This window comes from Panthera uncia, chromosome C2 (genome assembly GCF_023721935.1).
Source record: "Panthera uncia isolate 11264 chromosome C2, Puncia_PCG_1.0, whole genome shotgun sequence".
Lineage (NCBI taxonomy): Eukaryota > Metazoa > Chordata > Mammalia > Carnivora > Felidae > Panthera > Panthera uncia.
Genome location: NC_064810.1, coordinates 80502010 through 80525498, shown reverse-complemented (window position 1 = coordinate 80525498; position 23489 = coordinate 80502010). Strand labels below are relative to the sequence as shown.

The 23489-nt window shown below is 37.9% G+C and overlaps 1 protein-coding gene across 4 annotated transcripts in view; it reads left to right on the top strand.

Moving 5' to 3' along the window:
• VPS8 (VPS8 subunit of CORVET complex) overlaps nt 1-23489 on the top strand; it is a 249831-nt gene that overhangs the window by 159367 nt on the left and 66975 nt on the right. For all 4 annotated transcript variants that reach the window (XM_049628447.1, XM_049628448.1, XM_049628449.1 and 1 more), the window contains 6 exons: nt 4-151; nt 4546-4635; nt 8037-8079; nt 13052-13155; nt 18294-18375; nt 18698-18780. In XM_049628447.1, the coding sequence (XP_049484404.1) occupies nt 4-151; nt 4546-4635; nt 8037-8079; nt 13052-13155; nt 18294-18375; nt 18698-18780 (550 nt within the window). The remainder of the gene's footprint in view (nt 1-3; nt 152-4545; nt 4636-8036; nt 8080-13051; nt 13156-18293; nt 18376-18697; nt 18781-23489) is intronic.

Sequence of the window (23489 nt, the reverse complement as noted above, 5' to 3'; positions counted from 1 at the left end):
CAGGGAAGGTATTCATGTAAATCAGGAATCGCTGCAGATGCCTCCCTCTGTTACGGAGCAGTTCATTGAGCTGTTGTGTCAGTTCGACCCAAACCAGGTTATAGAGACGCTGCAGATCCTTGAGTGCTACCGCCTGGAAGAAACCATCCAGGTAAGACCTGGAATGCAGAGCGGATGTGAGTAAACTCATCCTAACCATTCACCAGTTTAAACATGAGCAAAAGGAGACTAACATAACATAGCCCCGGGATCGAACCCAAATAGTCTGCCTCCACAGTGCCTGCTCTACATTGCTGTGGTAAACTGCTGTCCCTTTATTCCAGTAAAGTCAGAAACAGCGCATGTCTATTGCTGTTACTAATCAAGTTTCACAGACGTTCTAGCCAACACACAAGCCAAGACAAAGGAATACAATAAATATATTAAAAGGAGAAACCAAGCTCTTGTTTGTAGGCTCTGATGGTTAGATAGCTTGCTGTGCATAAGACAGGCTCAGTGGCAGTCAGTAGTCTCAACACGGTCATTGCCTTGGGTCCCTTCCCTTGTTTTCTCCTGTTTCCACATGAACATGACTATGTGCACATGTGTGTGTGCATGAGTGTACGTATACACACATACATATTCTGATCAATAAGAGGCTAGTATTTAAAATTTATTTTTAAACTACTGTTATATATCCTTTCCTTTATTATCAATACTTACGAAACAGTAATCTCTATTCCCTGTGCCACCTTCTGAACTACTCACACACTTTAAAAATTTTTTAAGTGTAAAATATTTAAAGTATATAGAATTGTACAGAATTTCAAATATCAGTGTACCCACCAACCCAGTTTTATAGATGTTCATGTTTGACATACTGGCTTTAAATCTTTGTTGTTTGTTTTAGAAATCATCCTCTTTCCCCTCCTCCCCCCCCCCCCCCCCCCCCCAGGTTACCACCAACCTGAAGATGGGAAGCATATTCTTCCCATCTGTGTTTATTTTTCCTATAAAATGCATGATACAGCAATAGCACTGCTAGGAATTTATTCAAGGGATACAGGAGTGCTGATGCATAGGGGCACTTGTACCCCAATGTTTATAGCAGCACTTTCAACAATAGCCAAATTATGGAAAGAGCCTAAATGTCCATCAACTGATGAATGGATAAAGAAATTGTGGTTTATATACACAATGGAATACTACGTGGCAATGAGAAAGAATGAAATATGGCCTTTTGTAGCAACGTGGATAGAACTGGAGAGTGTTATGCTAAGTGAAATAAGTGATACAGAGAAAGACAGGTACCATATGTTTTCACTCTTATGTGGATCCTGAGACACTTAACAGAAGACCATGGGGGAGGGGAAGAAAAAAGAAAAAAAAAAGAGGTTAGAGAGGATGGGAGCCAAAACATAAGAGACTCTTAAAAACTGAGAACAAACTGAGGGTTGATGGGGGGTGGGAGGGAGGGGAGGTTGGGTGATGGGCATTGAGGAGGGCACCTGTTGGGATGAGCACTGGGTGTTGTATGGAAACCAATTTGACAATAAATTTCATGTTAAAAAAATAATAAAAAAATAAATAAAATGCCTGACACAGTCTTCCATGTTTATAGAATTTGTAATAATGGTATCATATAGAACATACCCTATTGCAAATTGCTTTTTTATTAAATTTTTTAAATTTATCAATTTTTATACATGTAGAATTAGCTCATTCATTTTAATGATCATATAATATCAATTGAATGAGTATGCCACAGTTTATTTCCCTATGGATAGACATTCAAATTGTTTCCAGTCCTTCACATCCTAAATAATGCTACCTTATACATCTTTGTATGAACCTTCTTATGTGCCCATGTGAGCTTTCTCTAAGTAATTACCTGGAAGCGGAATTCTTAGACGGTAGACTAGCTTATTCTATTGTTACTGCCAAGTTGATCTCCTGTTTGTTTCTATTCTCACCATCAATGTTTGGTATTTGTTATTTTTCCACATTCTAGTTGATTCCTAACATTTTTTGGCTTTTTTTTTTTTTTAAAGTTTATTTATTTTTGAGAGAAAGAGAGAGAGAGCTGGGGAGGGGCACAGAGAGAGCGAAAATGAGAGTGAGAGTGGGAGTGAGAGAGAGAGAGAGGGAAAATGAATGAGAACCCCAAGCAGGATCCACACCCTCAACGCAGAGCCTGACTCAGGGCTCAAACTTATAAACTGTGAGATCATGATCTGAGCAGAAATCAAGAGTCATACACTTAACCAACTGAGCCACCCAGGAGCCCTACACTTTTAGACTTTTAATTTTTGCCAGCATGATGGGTATCATTGATTATTCATGACATTGAACATCTTTCCATATGTTTAATGACTTTCAGTTTTTTTTTCTCTGAATTATCTGTTCATATCATTTGCCCATTTTTCTACTGAGTTTTTGCCCTTACTGATTTGTAGAAATTCTAATTTCTGCATCTCTAATCCTTCACTGATTTTATATGTTGGGGATGCCTTCTTCCAATGTATTGTGGCACGTTTTTTTTAATTTGGTTTCTAGTGACTTCTATTTTAATTTATTCTTTTCCTTTAAGGTTTAAATTTTTGTGTGTGAGTCTTCCTTTTCTACCTTGATGGTATAAAAGATATCCTCTTACACGAGTTTTATAGCTTAGCTTTTTACATTTAGGCTTTTAATCCATCTGGAATTAATTTTTGTAAACAGATCAAGGGAGGGATTTCTGTATTTTTTTTTCCCCTGTGTATAACCGATGGTGTATGTGGTATTTCTGGTATCCTTTCCTCACTGATTCGTAATGCCATTCTGCTGTATACTGAACTCTCAGATATACATGGATCTTTTTGTGGAATCTCTTCTGTTCATTTGGTCATGTCTTTCCTTTTACTGTTACCACATATTTTAAATAATATAGCTTCACAATAAGGCTTATTAATTTGAAAGAAGAGTCTTCCCTCCTCATTGTTTTTCTTTAAAATTCATGTGTACTCTTAGACTCTTACTATTCTACATCAAATTAGGAATCATGTTGTCATCTTCCTTTAAAAAAACAAAAAACAGGGGCACCTGGATAGCTCAGTAGGTTAAGCGTCTGACTTGGGCTCAGGTCATGATGTCACGTTTCGTGAGTTTGAGCCCCATGTTGGGCTCAGTGCTGACAGCTCAGAGCCTAGAGCCTGCTGCTGATTCAGTGTCTCCCTCTCTCTCTGCCCCTCCCCCACTTTTGCTCTGTCTCTGTCTCTCAAAAATAAATAAACACTAAAAAAAAATTTAAAAACCAACAAACTTCTGGCATTTTGATGAAATATATACAATGAATTTATAGGTTAATTCAGGGAAGATTGACATCTTACAACGTAGAGTCTTCACATTCAGGAACATGGTTGTCTTTTTAAAAGCCTTTTACGTTCTTTAGTGAGGTTTCAACAACTTTTATATGATATACGAGGTTCTTGCAAATATTATCTTAAATTTGTTCCTAGATACTTACACTTTTTGTTAACAATGTGGAAGGAAAGTTTTTGAAATGACATCTTTGTCGATTGCTGCTGCTGTAGGTTACTAATTTTTATGCATTGTTTTGTATCAAAAAGAATCTGAATTCTTTCTTCATTTAAATAGTTTCTAGATTTTTTAATGACAATACTATTTTTCAAGAATAATGGTAGTTTTTCTTGTCTTTAGCTTTTCTTTCTTTTCTTTTTAAAAAAATTTTTTTTACATTTACACTGTTTTCTCTCTCTTACCAGATGTCTAAGAGCTCCAGGATATTATTTAGAAACAGTGATAGTATGCAGTCTTACCTTGTTTCTGATTTTAAAGGGAATGGGTCTAACATTTTACATTAAATATGCTGTTTATTTTAGGATTTTGATAGATAATTTTTAATAAATTAAGAGTTCAATTCTCAGTTTAGGTAAGAGTGTTTTGTTTTTGCTAAGAATGGGTACTGCATTTTATCAAATACTTTTTCCTGCATTTATTGAGATGATCACATTTTTCTCCTTTGAACCTGTTTATATGCTAATAATGTTATTTGTGCCTCTCTTTTTTCTTGCTGCTAAGAAAGTTTTATTCTACTTTATTAGTCTTTTCAAAGACTATTTTGGGGTTTGTTGAAACTCTGTACTGTTTCTCTGTTGTTTCTTTCCCATAGCATTATTTTCTGCACTTAATATCTTTCATTTATCTTCTTAGTTTACTTGGTATTTCTTTTTTACTAATTAGAAACTTTTAGTTTATTGATTCTTATTAAGATCTCACTTATACATATGTGTTACCTTTTTTCCAGTGGATATACTCAGTCAGGTAAATGAAAACTTTAAATTAAACAATAGTGAAGAAAAAAGTGAATGAACATGTTTTAGTTAGAACTGCCAAGATGGGCAACTTCTAACACTAGAAAGTCCAATATTTCATATTACACTGGAAAGTAATGTACTACTGAGGTATGAATTCATTATTTACTGTCATATTGTTTTCATCTTTAGTAGGATCCTCTCCACAATCAAGATTTGTGAACAAAAATCCTTATCATTTCTTCTTTCCTAGATTACCCAGAAGTATCAACTTCATGAAGTTACTGCCTATCTATTAGAAAAAAAAGGAGATATTCATGGGGCCTTCTTAATAATGCTAAAGGTAATATTTTACTATATTTGCTTTGTCATTTTCTGTCCACGCCTCCATTCATCAATCTGTCTTTTTATTGAGATATAATTGACCTGTAGCATTGTGTAAGTTTTCATCAGTCCATCTTCATTTCTTGTGTGTCAAAGTAAGTTGCAGACAGTATTGCATCTTACCACTATTTTTATCATGACTAGAGTTTAGTCATTGGGTAGAACATTCCTTTCTGGTATACTTTTAAGGTGAAATTTATATACAATAAAGTGCACAAGTCTTAAATGTGTCATGTACTGAGTTGTGACAAATGCATACACCTATGTCCCTAGTCCCTAACAAGATAGAGAACATTAGCTTCATCAGAGGAAGTTCCTTCATGCCTCTTCATACGCATTCCCACTTTTGTCCCCCCACAGATCATCATTTTTCTGATTTTTTTTTCACTGTGAATTAGTTTTACCAATTTTATGCATTCATGCATTCATGGGTTCCTCCCTTAGTAGTCTTGTATAATTCTCCTTTCACCATATTTTTGAGATGTATCAGTAGTCCGTTTCTTTTATTGCTGAATGGTATTGTACGAATATACTACTATTCATTCAGTCTCTTGATGATTGACACCTGGGCTATTTCTAGTTTTTGGCTATTAAGAGTAAAGCTACTACGATCACTTTTGTACACAAATATTTTCATTTTCACAGGAAAATGTCAGTACCAAGGACTGGAATCCCTAGGTCATAGGATAGGTCTAGGTTTTAGGTCTATATGATATTACCAGACCTCTTTCCAAAGTGGTTATTCCATTTTACATCCTCTCCAATAATGTATAAGAGTTTGGGTTGCTAATTCTCACCAACAGTTGATGTTCTATCAGTTTTTCACAAAAATTTTTATCCATTTTTAAAATTGTTATGCCTACAATAAAAACTTATCATTTTGGTGGTATTAAGTATAGTCACATTTTTGTGCAATCGTCACCACTATCCCTCTCCAGAACTTTTTCAACTTCCCAAACTGAAACTCTATACCCATTAAATGGTAATCTCCCATTCCTCCCACCCCACATCCCCTGGCAGCCCCCATTCTTTATGACTCCATGAATTTGACTACTCTACCTCACATACATGGAATCACACAGTATTTGCCTTTTTGTATACATTAATCATAAAGTCTTAAAGAGTTACCCATGTTGTAGCATGTGCCAGAATTTCATTCAGTTTTAAGGCTGGGTAGTACTCCATTTTATGTATATACCAAATTTTGTTTATTCATTCATCTGTTGGTAGACACTTGGGTTGCTTCTGCCTTTCAAACTTTGTGAATAATTCTGCCATGAACATGGGTGTACAAACATCTTTTCAAGACTCTGCTTTCATTTATTCTGGGCATACAACCAGAATGGAATTACTGAATTAAATGAAAATACTATTTTTAATCTTTAAAGAATTGCCATACTGCTTTCCATAGTGGCTACACCATTTTACATTCTCATCAGAAACGCACAAAGGCTTTTAATTTCTTTACATTTTCTCCAACACTTGCTTTTCTCTGTTTTCTTGTTGGTAGCCATTCTAATAAGTGTGAAGTATTGTATCAGTTTTTTAAATACTGTTATGTAGCAAAGGAATAGATTAGGGATATCCTCTCTTCCTATATATGTATGTATGTGTATCCAGCACACATGCAGCAACATGCAGAGGAATGGAACTGGACCACTTTCTTACACCATACACAAAAGTAAGTTCAAAATGAGTGAAAGACCTAAATGTGAGACAGGAAACCATCAAAATCCTAGAGAAGAATACAGGCAGCAGCCTCTTTGACCTTAGCTGCAGCAAAAATGTGACTATACTTCTTACTAGACATATTTCAGGAGGCAAGGGAAACAAAAGCAAAAATGAACTATTGGGACCCCATCAAGATAAAAAGCTTCTGCACAGTGAAGGAAGCAATCAACAAAACTAAACGGCATCTGACAGGTCAGATTATATGGAAGTGATGAATCACTAAATTCTAGTCCTGAAACCAGTACTACACTACATGTTAACTAACTTGAATTTAAGTTAAAAAAGATATTTAGAGCAAGGAAAAAAAAAAAAAAGAATTTCTTTATTGGCTTCTAGTTTTTCTCTAGCTGTGTAATCATAAAACAGGCCAGGAAGAATATTCCACAGAGGTTTTGTGTAAGCTCTCAACCTCTTTTAATGTAGAAGTTATCCCTACATCTCTTTTTTCCTTGTCGTCTGTTTGTTGGAGATATCGTGAATCTAGTTTTAAAGGATAGTTAAAAGTATTCCTGGCACGGATGGGGGAAAGAGAGGCAGTATATCCTTGAAGGGAATAAAACCATCATTTACAAAAGCATAGGAGTACAAAGAAATACGAAAGACTAGGAGAGCAGCCAGCATTTTACTAGGGCTCCACTATCCATGTGTTGGCAGGCTAGAAGCAAAGGCTGGGTGCAGATCTGGGAAGATTTTGTAGGACACCCTAAAGAATTAGGACAGACTCTGTTGTTCACACAAGATCAACTAAAAGTTTATAAGCGAAGGAACTGATACAGTGTTGTTTCATTAAGACTGCTCTGGTTAGGTAGGAGACTGAGGGGCAGGTAGAAAAGGGGGAGGGAGGTTCATCTTAGGGAGGAAGCAGAGAGCACTTGGTAGTGTGGGTGTGAATCTGTGAGGCTTGAGCTGGAGGCAGTGGTGGTGGTGGAGTGGGAAGAGGATTGGATTTGAGAACTTTTGATCTTTGAATATAGTATGGAGGAAGTAAGAGGAAGTGGTTGATGACAGTTGTATGCCTATAAGGGACAGTTTTTAGCCTATAAGGGACCTCAAGAAAAAGAGCAAATTTGGAGTAGGAGGGATATATTAGAGGCCAGTCTCAGTGTATAGTAATATCTGGAATATCAGTAATGCTGGACTATCAGTTAATGCTTTCTAAGGATCCTAGTATTCGGTTAGAGCAGTGGACACTGCAATTGCATATTTAGAGGTGCCACACTCAAGGCTGTGCCCTCTGCTGTGGAGACAGTCTTGTATGTTCTTTCTTATTCCCTCTCACCCCTTTTTCTCATAGCCCAGTGTGAATTTTATTCCCTTATACAAAGCTTGGATAAATCCTACTCCTAATTACCCTGCTAGAGAATGTCATTGATGACTATATGGTGGTACAACAGAAGCAGAGTGGGGCAGATTAAGTGACACTTGATATTTTGGGTCCCCTTCGGTACTGCTAGCTCTGCTTTCTGTATACACAAGAATTCTCTTCTGAATGACAGTAAGGGTCATTCTTTATAACGTTGTTGTTTCTTTAGGTTTTTTCTTGTCAAATATGTAGTTCAAATATTTGTGGATTAGGTAACAGTGTTCCTCTTACCTCCTGTGTTTTTGTTTTGTGTTTTTACCTCCTAGAGACTACAAAGCAAACTTCAGGAGATAACACATCAACATGAAAGTAAGTTCCTGAGTATAATTTACAATTATTTCTTCCCATGGACCCCATGTTTTAAAAGATTTTGTCTAACAAACTGCATTTATTGACTAATAATTACGTCGATCCGCATAAATACTTGAACATTGATCCCAATTTTAGCTTGTTTTCAAGAGCTCCTAATAGGAAATCATGTAAACCATTGTGGCTTTGTGGTGCCATCAGTGGAGTTCAGGGTACAGAAAAGTAGGCACTTTTCACTGGTGTTATTTTTTTTATTATATTTCTCTGCCAATTTTTAGTTATATATAAATAAGGTGCATAACTAAATATTACTGTAATACCCAAATATTACTAAATATTACTAATATACCTAAATATTACTGTAATATGCTAAGCAATAGCAAATCAGAGCTTCTAATGAGGAATAGCCAGTGTTTTCTGCACTGCATTTATGTAATTTTTAGCACAAAGCAGTAAAACTTGACAGTATGGAATGTTAAATGGCCTTGTCACAGATAGATACAAAATTCCCATCATTTTCCTAGACACTTGAGTGGGTTTTTAAAAAAATGTTTATTTCTTTTGAGAGAGAAAGCGAGAGTGTGCAATTGGGGGAGGGGTAGAGAGGGAGGGAGGGAGAGAATCCCAAGCAGCCTCGGCAGAGTCTGATGCAGGGCTTGAACTCAACGAACTGTGAGATCATGACCTGAGCCAAAATCAAAAGTTCGATGCTTAGCCAACTGAGCCACCCGGGAGCCCCTATATTCCTAGACATTTTAGAAACTAGATTTATTTTTTTTTAATTGTGGTAAAATTCATAGCACAAAATTTACCATCTTAATCATTTGTAAATGTACAGTTCAGTGGCATTAAGTACATTCACAGTGTTTTGCAACCATCCTCACCATCAATCTCCGTAAGTTTTTCAACTTCCCAAACTGAAATTTTGTATCCGTTAGACAATTACTCCCGTTCCCTGCACCCCCCACCCCCCCTAGTCAGTCTCTGGCACCTACCATTCTACTTTCTCACTCTGTGAGTTTGATGAGGTATCTTATAAAAGTAGAATTATACAACATTTATCCTTTTCTAAGTCTGGCTTACTGGCCTAGCATAATGTCTTCACAATTTACCCATGTTGTAGCACATGTCAGAATTTCATTCCTTTTTAAGGCTGAATGATATTTCGTTTCAGGTATATACCAACTGCATTTTGTATCCTTTTGTCTGTCAGTGGACGTTTCAGTTGCTTCCACCTTTTGGCCATTGTGAATAATACTTCGGTGAACATGGGTGTACAAGTATCTTTTTGAAACACTGCTTTCATTTCTTCCGGGTATACACCCAGAAGTGGAATTGCTGGATTAAATGGTGATTCTAATTTTTGAGCAACAGTTGGGTTGCTTTTTTCTACAGTGGCTGCATCATTTTTACATTCCCATCAGCAATACACAGGGTTCCAGTTTATTTAAGTCCCCACCAACACTTGCTGTTTTCTTTTTTTTTTTTTTTTAAGTTTATTTATTCTGAGAGAAAATGCAAGCGGGGGAGGGGCAGAGAGAGAGGAAGAGAGAGAATCCCAAACAGGCTCCATGCTGTCATCACAGAGCCACATATGGGCTCAGTTGCAAAACCATGAGATCATGACCTCAGCCTGTATCAAGAGTTGGATGCTTAACCGACTGAGTCACCCAGGCGCCCCTCTGTTTTCTTTAATAGTAGCTATCCTCGTGTGTGAAGTAGTAGCTTATTGTGGTTTTCATTTGTATTTCCCTGTTGAGTAGTAATGTAGAGTGCCTTTGTTATGCCCAGAATTCGTGATCCCCAAAGACCAACAGGGAGCCGAGTCCGATGCAAAAGCAAAGAGCCTTTATTTGAGCTAGCTCGAGCTCAATCCCCTACCTGCACCGAGGCAGCGGTGAGATACCAGAGAGAGAGAGAGAGAGTTTCAAAAGCACAAAGGTTTTATAGGAGTCTAGGGGCAGTTGGTGAGGTAATGGCTGTGGCCTCAGCCGATTGGCTGGGGAAGGGTCGTGGCCTCGGCCGATTGGCTGGGGAAGGGTCGGAGTCCTGTTACGCAGGTCACCGGGCATGTTTTGATCGGGAAGTTTGAACGGGTGAGCTTACTCAAGGGGAGGAGGTGTGGTCTGAGGTTTCTGCGATTTTCCCGGAAAGGGGGCACATAGGGGACATAGTCACTCAAGGTGGAGGACACAGAAGAAGATAGAGTCGGCCGGCATAGGTCCACCCTTTCAACTTTTCATGTGCATATTGGTTATTTGTGTATCTTCAGAGAAATGTTTACTCAAGTTCTTTGCCCACTTTTGAATTGGATTATATGTTTTCACATCACTTGAAATTTTTAAAATGACTCTTCCAAAGTTCATTTGATAGGCGATTTTTAGATCGTCCTATGTATTTAACAATCAGCACTTCTCTTGGAGCCCGTGGCCCACACATTTCCTTAAACACGTTTACCCTAATTCTTTATAAATTACTTATTTATCTATATTCTTTTTGGTTAGATCCTAGGTGTTAGGGTCTGTGTTGTACTGGGGTCATTTGCTATTATACTGAATCTTTTTGGAACCTCAGCATACAATTGAGTGATTTTTCCATATTTAGTTCAGCTAAACATTTAATAATTATTTTTGTACTGTCAGTCTCTGTTCAGTCATATTATGTGAGATTTATTGCATTTATGATATTTTCCTTGTTAATAATTTTTGCAGACATTACATAAAAGATTGAGGGAAAAGTAAGAAGAATGTTTCCCTAAAATCACTGCACTGATTTGCAAGTGATATGTATAGAGAAGCTAGTTCTTTGAATTTTAGTGAAAATAAATTTCTCAGTAATGGTCTCATGTCCACTATTTACTTTCAGATTTAATATTTTTCTAGATACTTAAGAATTTGGGAGGTTCTGCTAATTGCAAGACATTGTGCTAGCTCCTGTGGATTATACACAGATGGCTAACATAGCCGTCATCCAAAGAATTAGCATCTTGTGAAGGAGACAGGTAAATGAAAACATTAAATGCTAGAAGAATCAAGTATTATAAAAGAGGTACAGTGAGAGTGGCAAAGGATTGTGGAAACTTGGGGAATGGTTTGAAACTGATGAATCAAAGATAGTTTGTGAAAGACATGACCTGTCAAGTAAGACTGGAATAGTGAATAGAAGTTTGATAGGGAAAAGCAAGGAAAAAGCATCTGGGCTAAGGAGCACATCATTATGAAAGTGCCTGGTCAGGAACCTCAGGAGTAAGACCTGGTGCAGTGACCTAAGAGCACAGAGGGCGAGAACCTGAGCCAGACCGTTACTATGTTTAGTTAGGGTCAGAGGTTTATTTATGTTGGGTTTTTTTTTTGGTTTTTTTTTTTTTTTTTAACACTTTTATTTATTTTTGAGACAGGGAGAGACAGAGCATGAACAGGGGAGGGTCAGAGAGAGGGAGACACAGAATCTGAAACAGGCTCCAGGCTCTGAGCCGTCAGCACAGAGCCCGACTCGGGACTCGAACTCAACGGACCGTGAGATCATGACCTGAGCCGAAGTCGGCCGCTTAACCAACTGAGCCACCCAGGCACCCCTATGTTCTGTTTTTATAACTTGGAAGTCTTTAATGATTTTTGTGGATAGAACTGATGTGTTTGTGACAGTATAAAGGAGAATGAGGGAAGCAAGATTTGGAAGTCAGAAGTTTAATTAAGAAGCTGTTGCAGTTGTGAACGTGAGGTGAAGAGAGCCACAGGGCAGAAGTCATGGCATGTGAGGGCACAAAAGTAAAATCAGCAAAAGTGGCAATTTAGTTGGACATGTGGGTGAAGGGGGGTGGGGCATCAGAGATGACGGAGATTTATAAACTGACTTAGAGGTGATGGTTTCATTAACTTAGTTTGGGAAGGGGGAGGAGAAGATTTGAGGTGGGAAAAATGGGTTGGGTTTTGCACATACAAGTTCAAGGTGCTTGTAGTCATCGATTAAGCAGAGTCTGACAGAGTCTGTCAAAAATTCACCCTGCAGATTATGAAAAGAATAAGGGCTGGAGGTGTATGTTCAAAAGTTATTAGTGGGGCATCTAGGTGGCTCAGTCAGTTAAGCGTTTGACTCTTGATTTCGGCTCAAGTCATGATCTCAAAGTTTGTGAGTTCAAGCCCCGTTTGGGGCTCTGCACATCAGTGCAGGCCTCTTAGGATTCTCTCTCTCCCCACTCTCTTCCCTCTCTCTTTGCCCCTCCTTTGCTCATGCACGCATGCGTTCGCTCTCTCTCTCTCTCTCTCTCTCTCTTTCAAAATGAATAAATAAACGTATTTATTAGCAAGGACCTAAGAGTCAAAACCATAGGAGAGGAGGAATTATTGAAAAATGAAAAGGAAAGGGCCTAAGATATTAAACCTACACTTAAGAAATGGAAGGGGCGCCTGACTGGCTCAGTCGGTTAAGCGTCAGACTCTTGACTTCTGCTCAGGTCGTGATCTCATGGTTCGTGCGTTCGAGCCCCACGTTGGCATGTCACATGCCACCAGCACAGAGCCTGCTTGGGATTCTCTTTCTCCCTCACCCAATACCCCTTCCCCGCTCACACACACATGCTCTCTCTCTCAGAATGAAGAAATAAACAAACAAACAAACAAATGGAAAAAGAAATGGTAGGGCAAGAAAGGTGAAAAGTAACCTTTCCACTAACTAACCCACAAACAGAGGATTGGGACTTTAACATAGCCAAAACATATTAAAATGTTAAGTATGATGTGCTTTATATGTGCTGTGAATGTCAGACGTTTACATGGAAAACTCCTCTTACGCTAAATTGTCTGTTTTTTAATCTAAGCCTTGGTATCATTCTTATGGAAGAATGGTATTATATAAGAATTATATAATGGAAAACTAGGGCTCTGCAAAGAAAAAATAGTTTAATTTTTTCCAGAAGCTCTGAGATTATCAGTAATGTATCCTTAAGTATTGTTAACAATTTTTCTGAATCTAGAGGCCAAAGAGGACCTTTCATTGAAGGATGTTGAAGATACCATGGTAGAGACTATTGCCCTTTGCCAGAGGAATTCACATAATTTGAACCAGCAGCAAAGAGAGGTAGGAGAATGACTACTTAGGCATATTTAAAAAGTCTGTTTTGGTCTGAAACCCGGAATTAATTCTCTTTTCCCTGCCCTCTGAGCCACCTGAGTTTAATTCAGCTGGATTTTAATCACTGTTTAGTGCTCCCAGGAGTACAAGCCTCCTAAAGTTATGAGGAGTGTCTGTCCTCTTTGTTCTCACAAAAAGCTTTATATTCCTAGATCTGGCTGTGCTGCAGAATTTAGGTGCATGAATACGAGATGTCCTTGTTCTCTTTGGACTGAGATTTTGTGTATTCTGTGTAGTGATACTGTTGGACGTGTCCTCATTTATCATCTCTTCTATCCCCTGTGGAGGAAAGTGAGCATGAGGAACTGGAGGGAACCCCTCCAGGGACACAGAGCTGGAAAAGGTCAGAGAAGGCTGCTATATGGTTTCTCAGCCTTGGCTGCACATTACAGTGACTTGGGGAGCTTTGAAAAATCCCAGCACTGAGGCTGCACCCCAGATCAAGTAAATTAAAGTCTCTGGATTGGGACCCTGTTGTCAGTGTGTTTTAAAGCTTCCCACATGATTGCACTGTATAGCCAAGACTGGAACCATTGCTGTAACAGATTCAGACTGCCACAAGGAAGAGCACAAAACGGAAGGAGGTAGAGTTGAGCACCTGGTGCAGGTGGGAGTTAGAGCAGCGAAGCAGAAACTAAGGGGGCGAGATGTGACTTGACAGCCAAATTCTGCTTCAGTTTTAAGAAGTTAAGTTACAGTGTTGGGGCGCCTGGGTGGCTCAGTCGGTTAAGCGTCCGACTTCAGCTCAGGTCATGATCTCACAGTCCGGGAGTTCGAGCCCCACCTTGGGCCCTGGGCTGACAGCTCAGAGCCTGGAGCCTGCTTCGGATTCTGTGCCTCCCTCCCTCTCTGCCCCTCCCCTGCTCATGCTCTGTCACTCTCTGTCTCAAAAATGAATAAAAACATTAAAGATAAATTTAAAAAGGAAGTTAAGTTACAGTGTGATACGGCATCGTGACTCCTCTGTGCCTGCCTCTCTAGGCTGCAGCCTCTGTCTTGACACCACCTAGCCCCTTTCTCTTACTGGCTTTCCGAAATGGGAAGTAGGAGAAATTTTTTTATGTATGTTTAGCCATACATGTTACAACGAAAGTAATAAACTTATTTTTGTTTTCTGTTCTTATCAGTTGGGTAAATTTCTGCTTTATATTTTTGTCGAGGATTTTTTAATTAGGCCATAAATTTTGAAAACCTTTTAGAAGATAAATGTGTACAGCAAGCACATTTACATAATAGATGTGATTTTTGTTTCTTTATTAAAAAAATTTTTTATGTGATATGATACATATTCATCATTTTTTTTAGGGTTTATTTATTTTGAGAGAGAGCAAGAGAGTGCTTGTGTGCAAGCAGGGGAGAGACAGAGAGAGAGGAGAGAGAGAATTCCAAGCAGGTTCCACACTGTCAACATAGAGCCCAATGTGGAGCTTGAACTCACAAACTGAGATCATGACCTGAGCCAAAACAGCAATTGGACACTCAACCAACTGAGCCACCCAGGAGCCCCAGTAGTTATCATTTTTAAAAATCCTGCAATCCAGAAAGTTACACAGAAGAATTTTTTTTTTTTTTTTTAATTACCCTATAAGGGTACCTCAGTGGCTCCATTGGTTCAGTGTCTGACTCTTGGTTTGGGCTCTGGTCATGATCTCACGGTTCGTGGGTTCGAGCCCTGTGTCAGCCTCTGTGCTGATAGTGCTGAGTGTGCTTGGGATTCTCTTTCTCTCCCTGTCTCTGCCCCTCCCGCTCCTCCTCCTTTGTTCCTGCTCTCATTCTCTCAAAATAAATAAATAAACTTTGACAAAAAATTACCCTATAAAATCCTATCACCCAAAAATAACCATCATTATCATTTGGTGACCATCAGTCTAGATATTTTTTATCTGCCTAGGTTAACATGATCGTACAAAAACTGGATCACGTATTACTTGCTTTTATAAATAAATATAGTGTCCAACTCATTTAGGAAGCTTAGGTAAAACGGAGGACTTTCTGAATTTCAAACAATATTTCTGCACCATACTATCTCTTAATAAATATCACTACAGCTTAAAAAAAATCTGAATGACTGCAATAGATTGGAATTACTATGTTTATAATTACATTTCAGTTTTTATAATATCTGTGATGCGAAGCCAGTAAGGAAATTTGTACAAACTCATGCTTGCTCCAACCTCTCTTCTCCATCCCTCTTAATTTTAATAGGTTATGTTATTTTACCTCATTAAGGCTAGTAACACATTCTTTTCTGTATCCAAAATTCCCACAAATTGTTCAACCTTTTTTAAACGGATGATAAGCTTTACACCAGTCCTTTTTGCCATGATTTTTCCATTCCTAAAGTTTTTATTTTCATTTATCTTTTGGTTAGCTGGCTGTATTTGGACATGGTTATATTTTGGTAGAGAACATAATAGGGTAGAATTCTTAAAGCTGTGTTCATATATACTTAATTCTAAGTCTTTTTCACTTTTCAACCCTCCCATCTCCTCTCTGGTATCTTATTTGAGACTCTCGCAACTTCTCGTGGACAGTTTAAGCAAAAAACGATGATTATGTCTTTTAAGTAAGGCTGTTTAGGTTCACATAAGCTGAAAATATGTCCAGATTCACATGCATTAATGGTAGAATTAGTTGTAAAAATCCATGCCTCCAGAACTCTAGGGATTATTCTGACTGTATTTGAACTCCGTATCTCTTAATCAGATGGGAACAATGCTTCCTTTGATGTGGCCAAAGGAAAATTTATTCTTTTTTTTTTTTTTTGTCTGAGTTGGAATTTGTTTTAATAAAGGTATTAGATGTTAGACTTCTTCCTATCCTTTGAAATTTTCATTCTGTAAGACTATTATTATACCATTCACTGGCTGCCTGTAAGAAAAGTCTGTCTGTCTATCCTTGTCTTAGACACACACACACACGCGTGCGGACACACACATGCTCACTACTCTCTTTGTGACCCCACTCTCCAACAACTGGTTTCTGCTTCATTTCTGAACAAGTTTTATGACAACAACAAAAATATTTGAATGTTAATTTCTTACTTTATTGTCTGAAAAATGCTAGACTGATTTTGTGTGATACCAAAACATTAAGTTTGGGGGATTTTCATGGTTGTTTGCCTTGATTCTCTTTGCTTTGTTTTTGTTTTGTTTTGGAGAGAGAAAGCAAAAGCTGTTGCCACAGACACTAAACTAACTAGAAAATTTGAAGTACTCGAAAGTTTAATGATGAACTGTTTGTAGTATCTTTTTCTAAAAGTTGTCATCACAAGATTTAATGTTACGAGTATCTACGTAAAAGTCAGACTGCAGGAAGTTGGGCTGTTTGTCCTTTCTCAAGTTGAATCTCTACCTGTCCTACCTTTGTTTATCTGTTTACAAGGCTTTCCTGATACACATATAATAAAGAATCTGGCTTTGTTGTGCATATAATTCCCTAAGAAGAAAGCTGTTTATTACATAACATAACAAAGGAATTCAAGTTTAGTTGTGTTGCTTTCAGGGGATGGTTCATGTGGAGATTTAGTTAAAGAAGAATAACTCCTGGAAGTAGGATGTGAACACATTTCATGGCTATTACCTCTTACAACCATGCTTCCCCCCAGGCTGCCATTTATACTCATTAAACAACGAATCTTTACAAAGGTATTTCTTCTAAATTGTCTGGATTAAATAAGAAAATTTAAAAACCAAATTTATACACATAATAAATATAAAAAACGTAAAAATTTTGCCATATACAATTAAATTACACAATTAAAATACACAGAAATAAATGATGTGGTTATAAAAACAAGCTAAAATAGGCAACTAAAAGGTAAGCTAAGTAAAGCTATCTCAGAATAAAATACAAGATTAAAAGTTCATGAGTACTAGATAAAATAAATTAAAATTTCAATAAAATAAAAACCAAGTTAAAACCAGTATCTTATGAACTGGAATGCATGAAAAGTCATCAGTATAAAATCTTAGCTCTTCAATAGAGCTCTTCAGTTGGGAGGTCACCCAGTGGGAAAGTCTCCTTTGCCTTAAGGGGCTCCCGTATCTCCACTGCCATAGGACTTGTACAGTGTCAAGTAATGGGCGACACATTTCCCTTCTGTATTTACAGAGCTTCCTAGAACCACTCTTGTTCTGCTCTGACCTTTCTTCATGATTCCCAGATGTTTGCAGGAATAGGTTCCTCCCAAGACATAGAGTTAAATAAAGCTTTTGTAAATGATTATCCAACAAGAAACCGTAGTCGAAGTTTTGAAATGTATTAGTTTGATTTTTGATGATAAAGATTTTTCCCAAGGCTTAGGAAAACACAGATTTTGGAGTCACAGCACCAGTTTACTGACGGTGTGATCTTTGGCAAATTACTTTTCTAAATTTCAGTTCTTATCTCAAGTGAAGGTCATGCTTACGGTGTAAGGCTGTTACAAGATTGAAATGAAAAAATTTGTGTAAATCATTTAATAGAGCACCCAACATAATAGGAATAAATGATGATCTGTTTATCTACTGACGTGGTTGGAAATGTTAATTGAAATGTTAACTTCTACTTCTTGGTCTGTGATGACTAAGGAAATACAAAATAATGCTTGAGAGAGGGAACAAATTTTGGATAACCTTCATTCATTGATCTTGCTTGACATCGCTAAAGAGAAATGGGGGAGGGGGTGGAGATGAGGTAGTGGAGGGGGCTGTTCTCTGTTCTCTTCTGCAGTATGGAGGGTTATTTAGACTTGGTCAGTGATGGTTTTATAGCATAGTATACAAGAACCTGACTGGAGGCTCTGCCGTGTCTGCTTTGAACCTACCTTCTCCCGAGACACAGGAGATTATAGTTCCAAGGTCTAGACTTACTGACTTCAGTTTCTTTATTTTCCCAGGGTGCATGGTAAAGACATCTGTTTGAGCTATGGTCATTGTTTCTTACTGTTTTTTCTCTTCCCAGTCAAGTGTTCCATCTTTTCTTTAAAAAAAATTTTTTTTTGCAAACAAATGTATGTCAGAGGCACATTTCAACCTGTAAAACACTATGCTGATGTTAATCTTAAAAATAACAGAGCGCTGTGGTTTCCTCTGACATTATAGGCACTCTGGTTTCCATTATTGGAGGCAATGATGGCCCCTCAGAAGCTGTCTGGTTCAGCTGCACCTCATCTACACCCTGAAGGTAGGTTTATCGAGTCCACCTACACCATCGCCAATTATTATCTGCTAAAAATTATCATTACTGTTTTTCTTAATGAAATCATAGTGTAGTGTTAATCTCCCCTTTTATATTCAGTTTTTTCTATGGCACCAATTCTGTCATTTGTCTTGAATAATAGTAGCTTTGTTAGTTATCAACAGTAACTTTAAAATATCCAGCTGGCCCCGGTTAGCTAAGTTTCTAGGAAGCTAGGTAAATCCACTATTTTTCACTAACTTATGGGGAAAACCAAAACCTCTTATTTTAAACTAACCTTAATGTCAACATTTTGTTATTGTAACAGCTCTGAGATCTCTGACCATGCAAGTTCTAAACAGCATGGCGGCTTTTATTGCCCTTCCATCCATCTTGCAAAGAATCTTACAGGTGAGTTAAAAGGGGGTCGGGATTCAGTGTTGATCAACTTCAATGAATATTTTAGTTATGTTTAAATAACAGGCAAATGAAGCTAATGCTTACATGGGTCTCTAGAGTAATGCAGTTGATTTTTGGCATTGCTAAATATCTAACTTAGGACAGACGTCCTTGAACCTTTCCTGGTGCTCCAGGAGGCTAGGTTTGCCTGGCACACACCCATGAGCTTCAGTTAGGGTGTGCAGCCTTCAGATGTTCACTGTTATCGTGGGATTGAGATGTACAAGCTTCCTATTCATATGCTAACTGGGAGAGAATCACCATTTATTTCCAGCTAAATATGCTTTTTAGATTAAAAAAAAAAGATAACTTACAAATGAAGTTAATATCGGCATTTCCTAATTATTGGTTGTAACTTAAATTTTCTAACTCATCATAAAAAATGTTATGTTCAAGATTTCATCCCCTGTTCTAGATTCTAGCCGGCTTTGTGTCCAAAGCCTTTGCAGGAAACATTATTTTACCCTGTTTTCCTCAGCAAAAAGGCCTGAACACTCCCAACATCATCAAAAGAACGCTAAAAATACCCTATGGTATATTTTGTGAAAAACCTGTGAACATTTTTGGGGAAACAGTGGGAATTATCCTTGGAATCCATTTTGTCTTCTTTCATCTTATGCAGCATGAGACACGCCAAGAAAAAGAAAAAGAGAAAGAAAAAAATGCAACAGCACTGTGATACCATTGGTCTTTCTAATTTTCAGATGATTTTTCTCCCATAAAGAATGTCCCTGTCAGCTCTCTTTTAAGGCTCGCCAAGCTCTACTTCAATCTGGTATTAAGTGTCTGGGCCTCTGAGGATACAGACTGCTGCGTCCGTGGTCTCTCATCACAGCTTATGTATCTTTACATGCATTATCTCATTCGGTCCTTATCATGTGTTGGATAAGTCTTTGATATAGACTGCTTCTCTTATATCCATTTTGGAATACCTTAGTCATAATGTTTTTCATCATATATAAAGTAATATTTTCGTAAGGCAGGAATACTTTACCAAGTAAATCAGAAAAACTGAAATCTTAAAGCCGAAAGTGGCTCCTCTCTCAGTGTATGCATTTTGCTTTATGTCGAGCTGTAACCACGCTTGATGATACATGAATTTATAATAAATAAAAATCAATTTTTCTCTTGGTGATTTTAAAAATTTTCTTTTTCAAGCTTCCTGACTTTGAAGGCTTTTGATATTAGAAAACCTTCCCTTTATTTTGAGCTATATTGGCAGTCATTTTGGTGTTTTGTTTTTTTTTTTTTTTTGGCATTCATTTTAACTGCGTTCTTATCATATTTCTACCGTCAGTAGTAGAAAAAGTACCTGCCACCTTCTACTCCCATTAATAAGGAGTGTATGCTATTTTTTATTTTATTTTTTATTTTTTTTCCTTTTAAATTTGTTGCAGGTTTTTTTTAATTTGTTGCAGTTTTTTTTTAAATATGAAATTTATTGTCAAATTGGTTTCCATGCAATACCTAGTGCTCATCCCAAAAGGTGCCCTCCTCAATACCCCTCACGCACCCTCCCCTCCCGGCCACCCCCCATCAAACCTCAGTTTGTTCTCCTTATTTGCATGCTGTGATTACTGTAATAGTAACTCTACCTTATATTTGTATGGAGATTTTTATTTTTTCAAGGTGTTTTCACAAATAGTATCTCCTTTGAAACTCACAACAACCTCTTGAGGTAGAGAGGGCTACTACAGAAATTTCTTGATGAAGGAAGAAACTGGAGTATGGAAAAGTTAGTACGTGGCCCGCTGTTAGTGGCAAAACCCAGGCTACCACCGAAGTCTCTCACCTCCTAATTTATTCTCTTTCCTATTATGTCATATAAGCTTTTCAGTTGTTTCACTGCCTGGTCTTTTGAGGAGTTTAATTAATTATTCGTTTATTATATGTTTCCCTGTTTGGTCATTTCCTGTGTAGATGAAAGACTTAGCTCCTGCCCTAGAAGAGCCCAGTATCTTCATAATAGTTTTGTTTTTTGAATAAATTAGAATGAGTTGAGTTTCTACATAACTTTAGCAGAGGAGTACCAATGAAAGTACATCTCTGGGGGCGCCGGGTCACTCAGTCGGTTGAGCAGCCAACTCCTGGTTTCAGCTCAGGTCATGATCTCAACAGTTCATGAGTTAGAGTCCCACATTGAGCTCTGTGCTGCCAGTGTGGAGCATGCTTGGGATTCTCTCTCTCTTCCTCCCTCCCTCCCTCCTTCCCTCCCTCCTTCCCTCCCTCTCTCTCTGCCCCTCCCATGCTCACTCTCTCTCTCAAAATAAATAAACTTAAAAAAAAAAAGAAAGAAAGAAAGTTTATCTCTGAAACAGATTGGGTAATTTGAGAAGATTTCCTGGAGGAGGAGATGTCTGAACTGATTCTTAAATAGCCTAAAGGAATCAGGGGGAAAAAAGGAGATAGCACTATTCTAAGCGGAGTGAACTATATATACAAAGAATGTGAGGTAAAACATGGTACATTTGGGGGAGTTGCAAATGTTTAAGTATGCTTGGAACATAAGACAAGAATAAAGGTGAGTCACGGAGCTGAAATTTGAGACTTGCAGGGATTGTGCCTTTAATTGCTTTGTGAACCATAAGGTTGGACTTTGGATTTAATTTTAAAATTTGTAGATTCTCATCAAAGGATTTTAAGCAGAGGAATGATGGAATGAGGTTTCTCTTTAGAAAGATCATTCACCCTGTATGTTATATAGGATAAATTGAAAGGGATCAAGACTGAAGGCATAGAAATACCTAGAATGTATTAGGTACTCAAAGTTTGTTAACTGAGTTGCATAGAATGGCTAAGAGAAGATGAATTTGGAAATTAGTAGAATCCACTTGACTTTTTGATGTTTAGAGGTAGGGAAATTTAAGAAGAACTTGTTAGTGTGATTGACTAACAATGAGCCGTGGGAGAATACAAGACTGGAGTTTATAGAAAAAGATAAAAGTGGAGACATAGACTTGGAAGTCATCAACACAGAAGTAGTAGTTCAATACTTGAAACTAAGTGAACTTTAGGAGGAAGTAAATTAGCAAAGAAAGCAGAAGGCCAAAATTGGAGTTACAGAACATCTAAGAATCAGGTCTATTTACCGATTTTTTTAAGTTTGTTTATTTATTTTGAGAGAGAGAGAGAGCAGGGGAGGGGCAGAGAGAGGGGGAGAGAGAGAATCCCAAGTAGGCTCCACGCTCAGCACAGAGCCTGATTGGGGGGGGGCTCACTCTTATGACAGTGAATTCATGATCTGAGCCAATATCAAGAGTTGGAATCCTAACCGACTAAGCCAGTCAGGCGCCCCTATTTACTGATTTTTATTTACCATTAGAACAGAAGGGCTTGGGAATAAGACTATACTTTGCTAGTACTCTGTCACCGTCACCTAGCTCAGAGGCACCTGGCATACAGTAGGTACTTAATATTTTTAGAGTGGATAAAAGGTCAAGGATGGAAGAATTCCACTTCTGGCCAAGATGGAGTAACAGAGGCCCGATTTATCTCCTTTGCCTGAAACAACCCAAAAAATGGACAAAGTATATGAAATAGTTTTAAAAAACACTGAGTATCAGGCAATGAAGGTCAGTGATACCTGAGGGACAGGAAACAGAGTAAGCCCTGTGTTTGCCCCAGCTTAATGTCTTGAGAGACTTTCTAGGCAATAGTGCAGGAAGGGGTATCACAGCCAGTTTCCAGTATATTCATTGCTTTGAGGAGATGGCGCTGAGAGTCAGGAGTCCAAGATGCCCAGAGTTTTCAGGCAAGTACCAGGCAAAAGAACTCTGGAGATAGACCAAAGGCCCTCCTCAAAACGTACACAATCTCAGGAAACTAGGGAGGCCAGGGAAAGAAACACATGAAAGGATCAGAGGGAATTATACTTGTACTCACACAAGACCAACAACAAGACTAGAAGGAAGAAGACCTCATAATTCACCGAACATTGGGTAAAGTACTCGGAAGTACTCAGTAATAGGAAACAGCCCTAAACTACACATAGCTCCAGCCATGCCTTGCAAATCTTAAAAGCAAGACCTGAAAGGATCAAACTTTCCGAGTAATTTAATTGCATCCCAAAACAAAGGTTAAAAATGCTTTTAGGAATAAAAAAATATCTAGGTCCCAATAGCATATGACACTGAATCAAAAATTACAAGGTGTGCAAAAAAGTTGGAAAATGAAACCCAGATATGACATTGGATGTTAGAATTAGCAGACAAGGACACCAAAACAGAAAAAAGATAAGTGAATTTGAAGACATAACAATATAGACAATCCAAAATAAAAGTAAGTAGAATGAATTGGAAAAAAAAAAAATGAACCAGAGTTATCAGCTGTGGGACAATTTCAAACAGCCCAAATTAAAATGGAATCCTGAAAACAGGGAGTCAGAACAGAAAAACTACTTGAAGAAATACTGGCTGCATATTTTCCAGATTTATGGAGAACTGTTAGCACACAGATCCATAACCCCAAACCCGAGCAGTATGAGGAAAACTACCAGGCGCATCATGATTGCTCAGAATCAGAGATTAACAGAGAAGCTTAAAAGCAGCCAGAGAAAAAAGGCAGAGGACCAAACATAAAGATGACAACACCTTTCTGCTGAACAATTTTAACTGCTTTGACCTAGTTGACATTTACATATCAATTACAACACATTCTTCTCA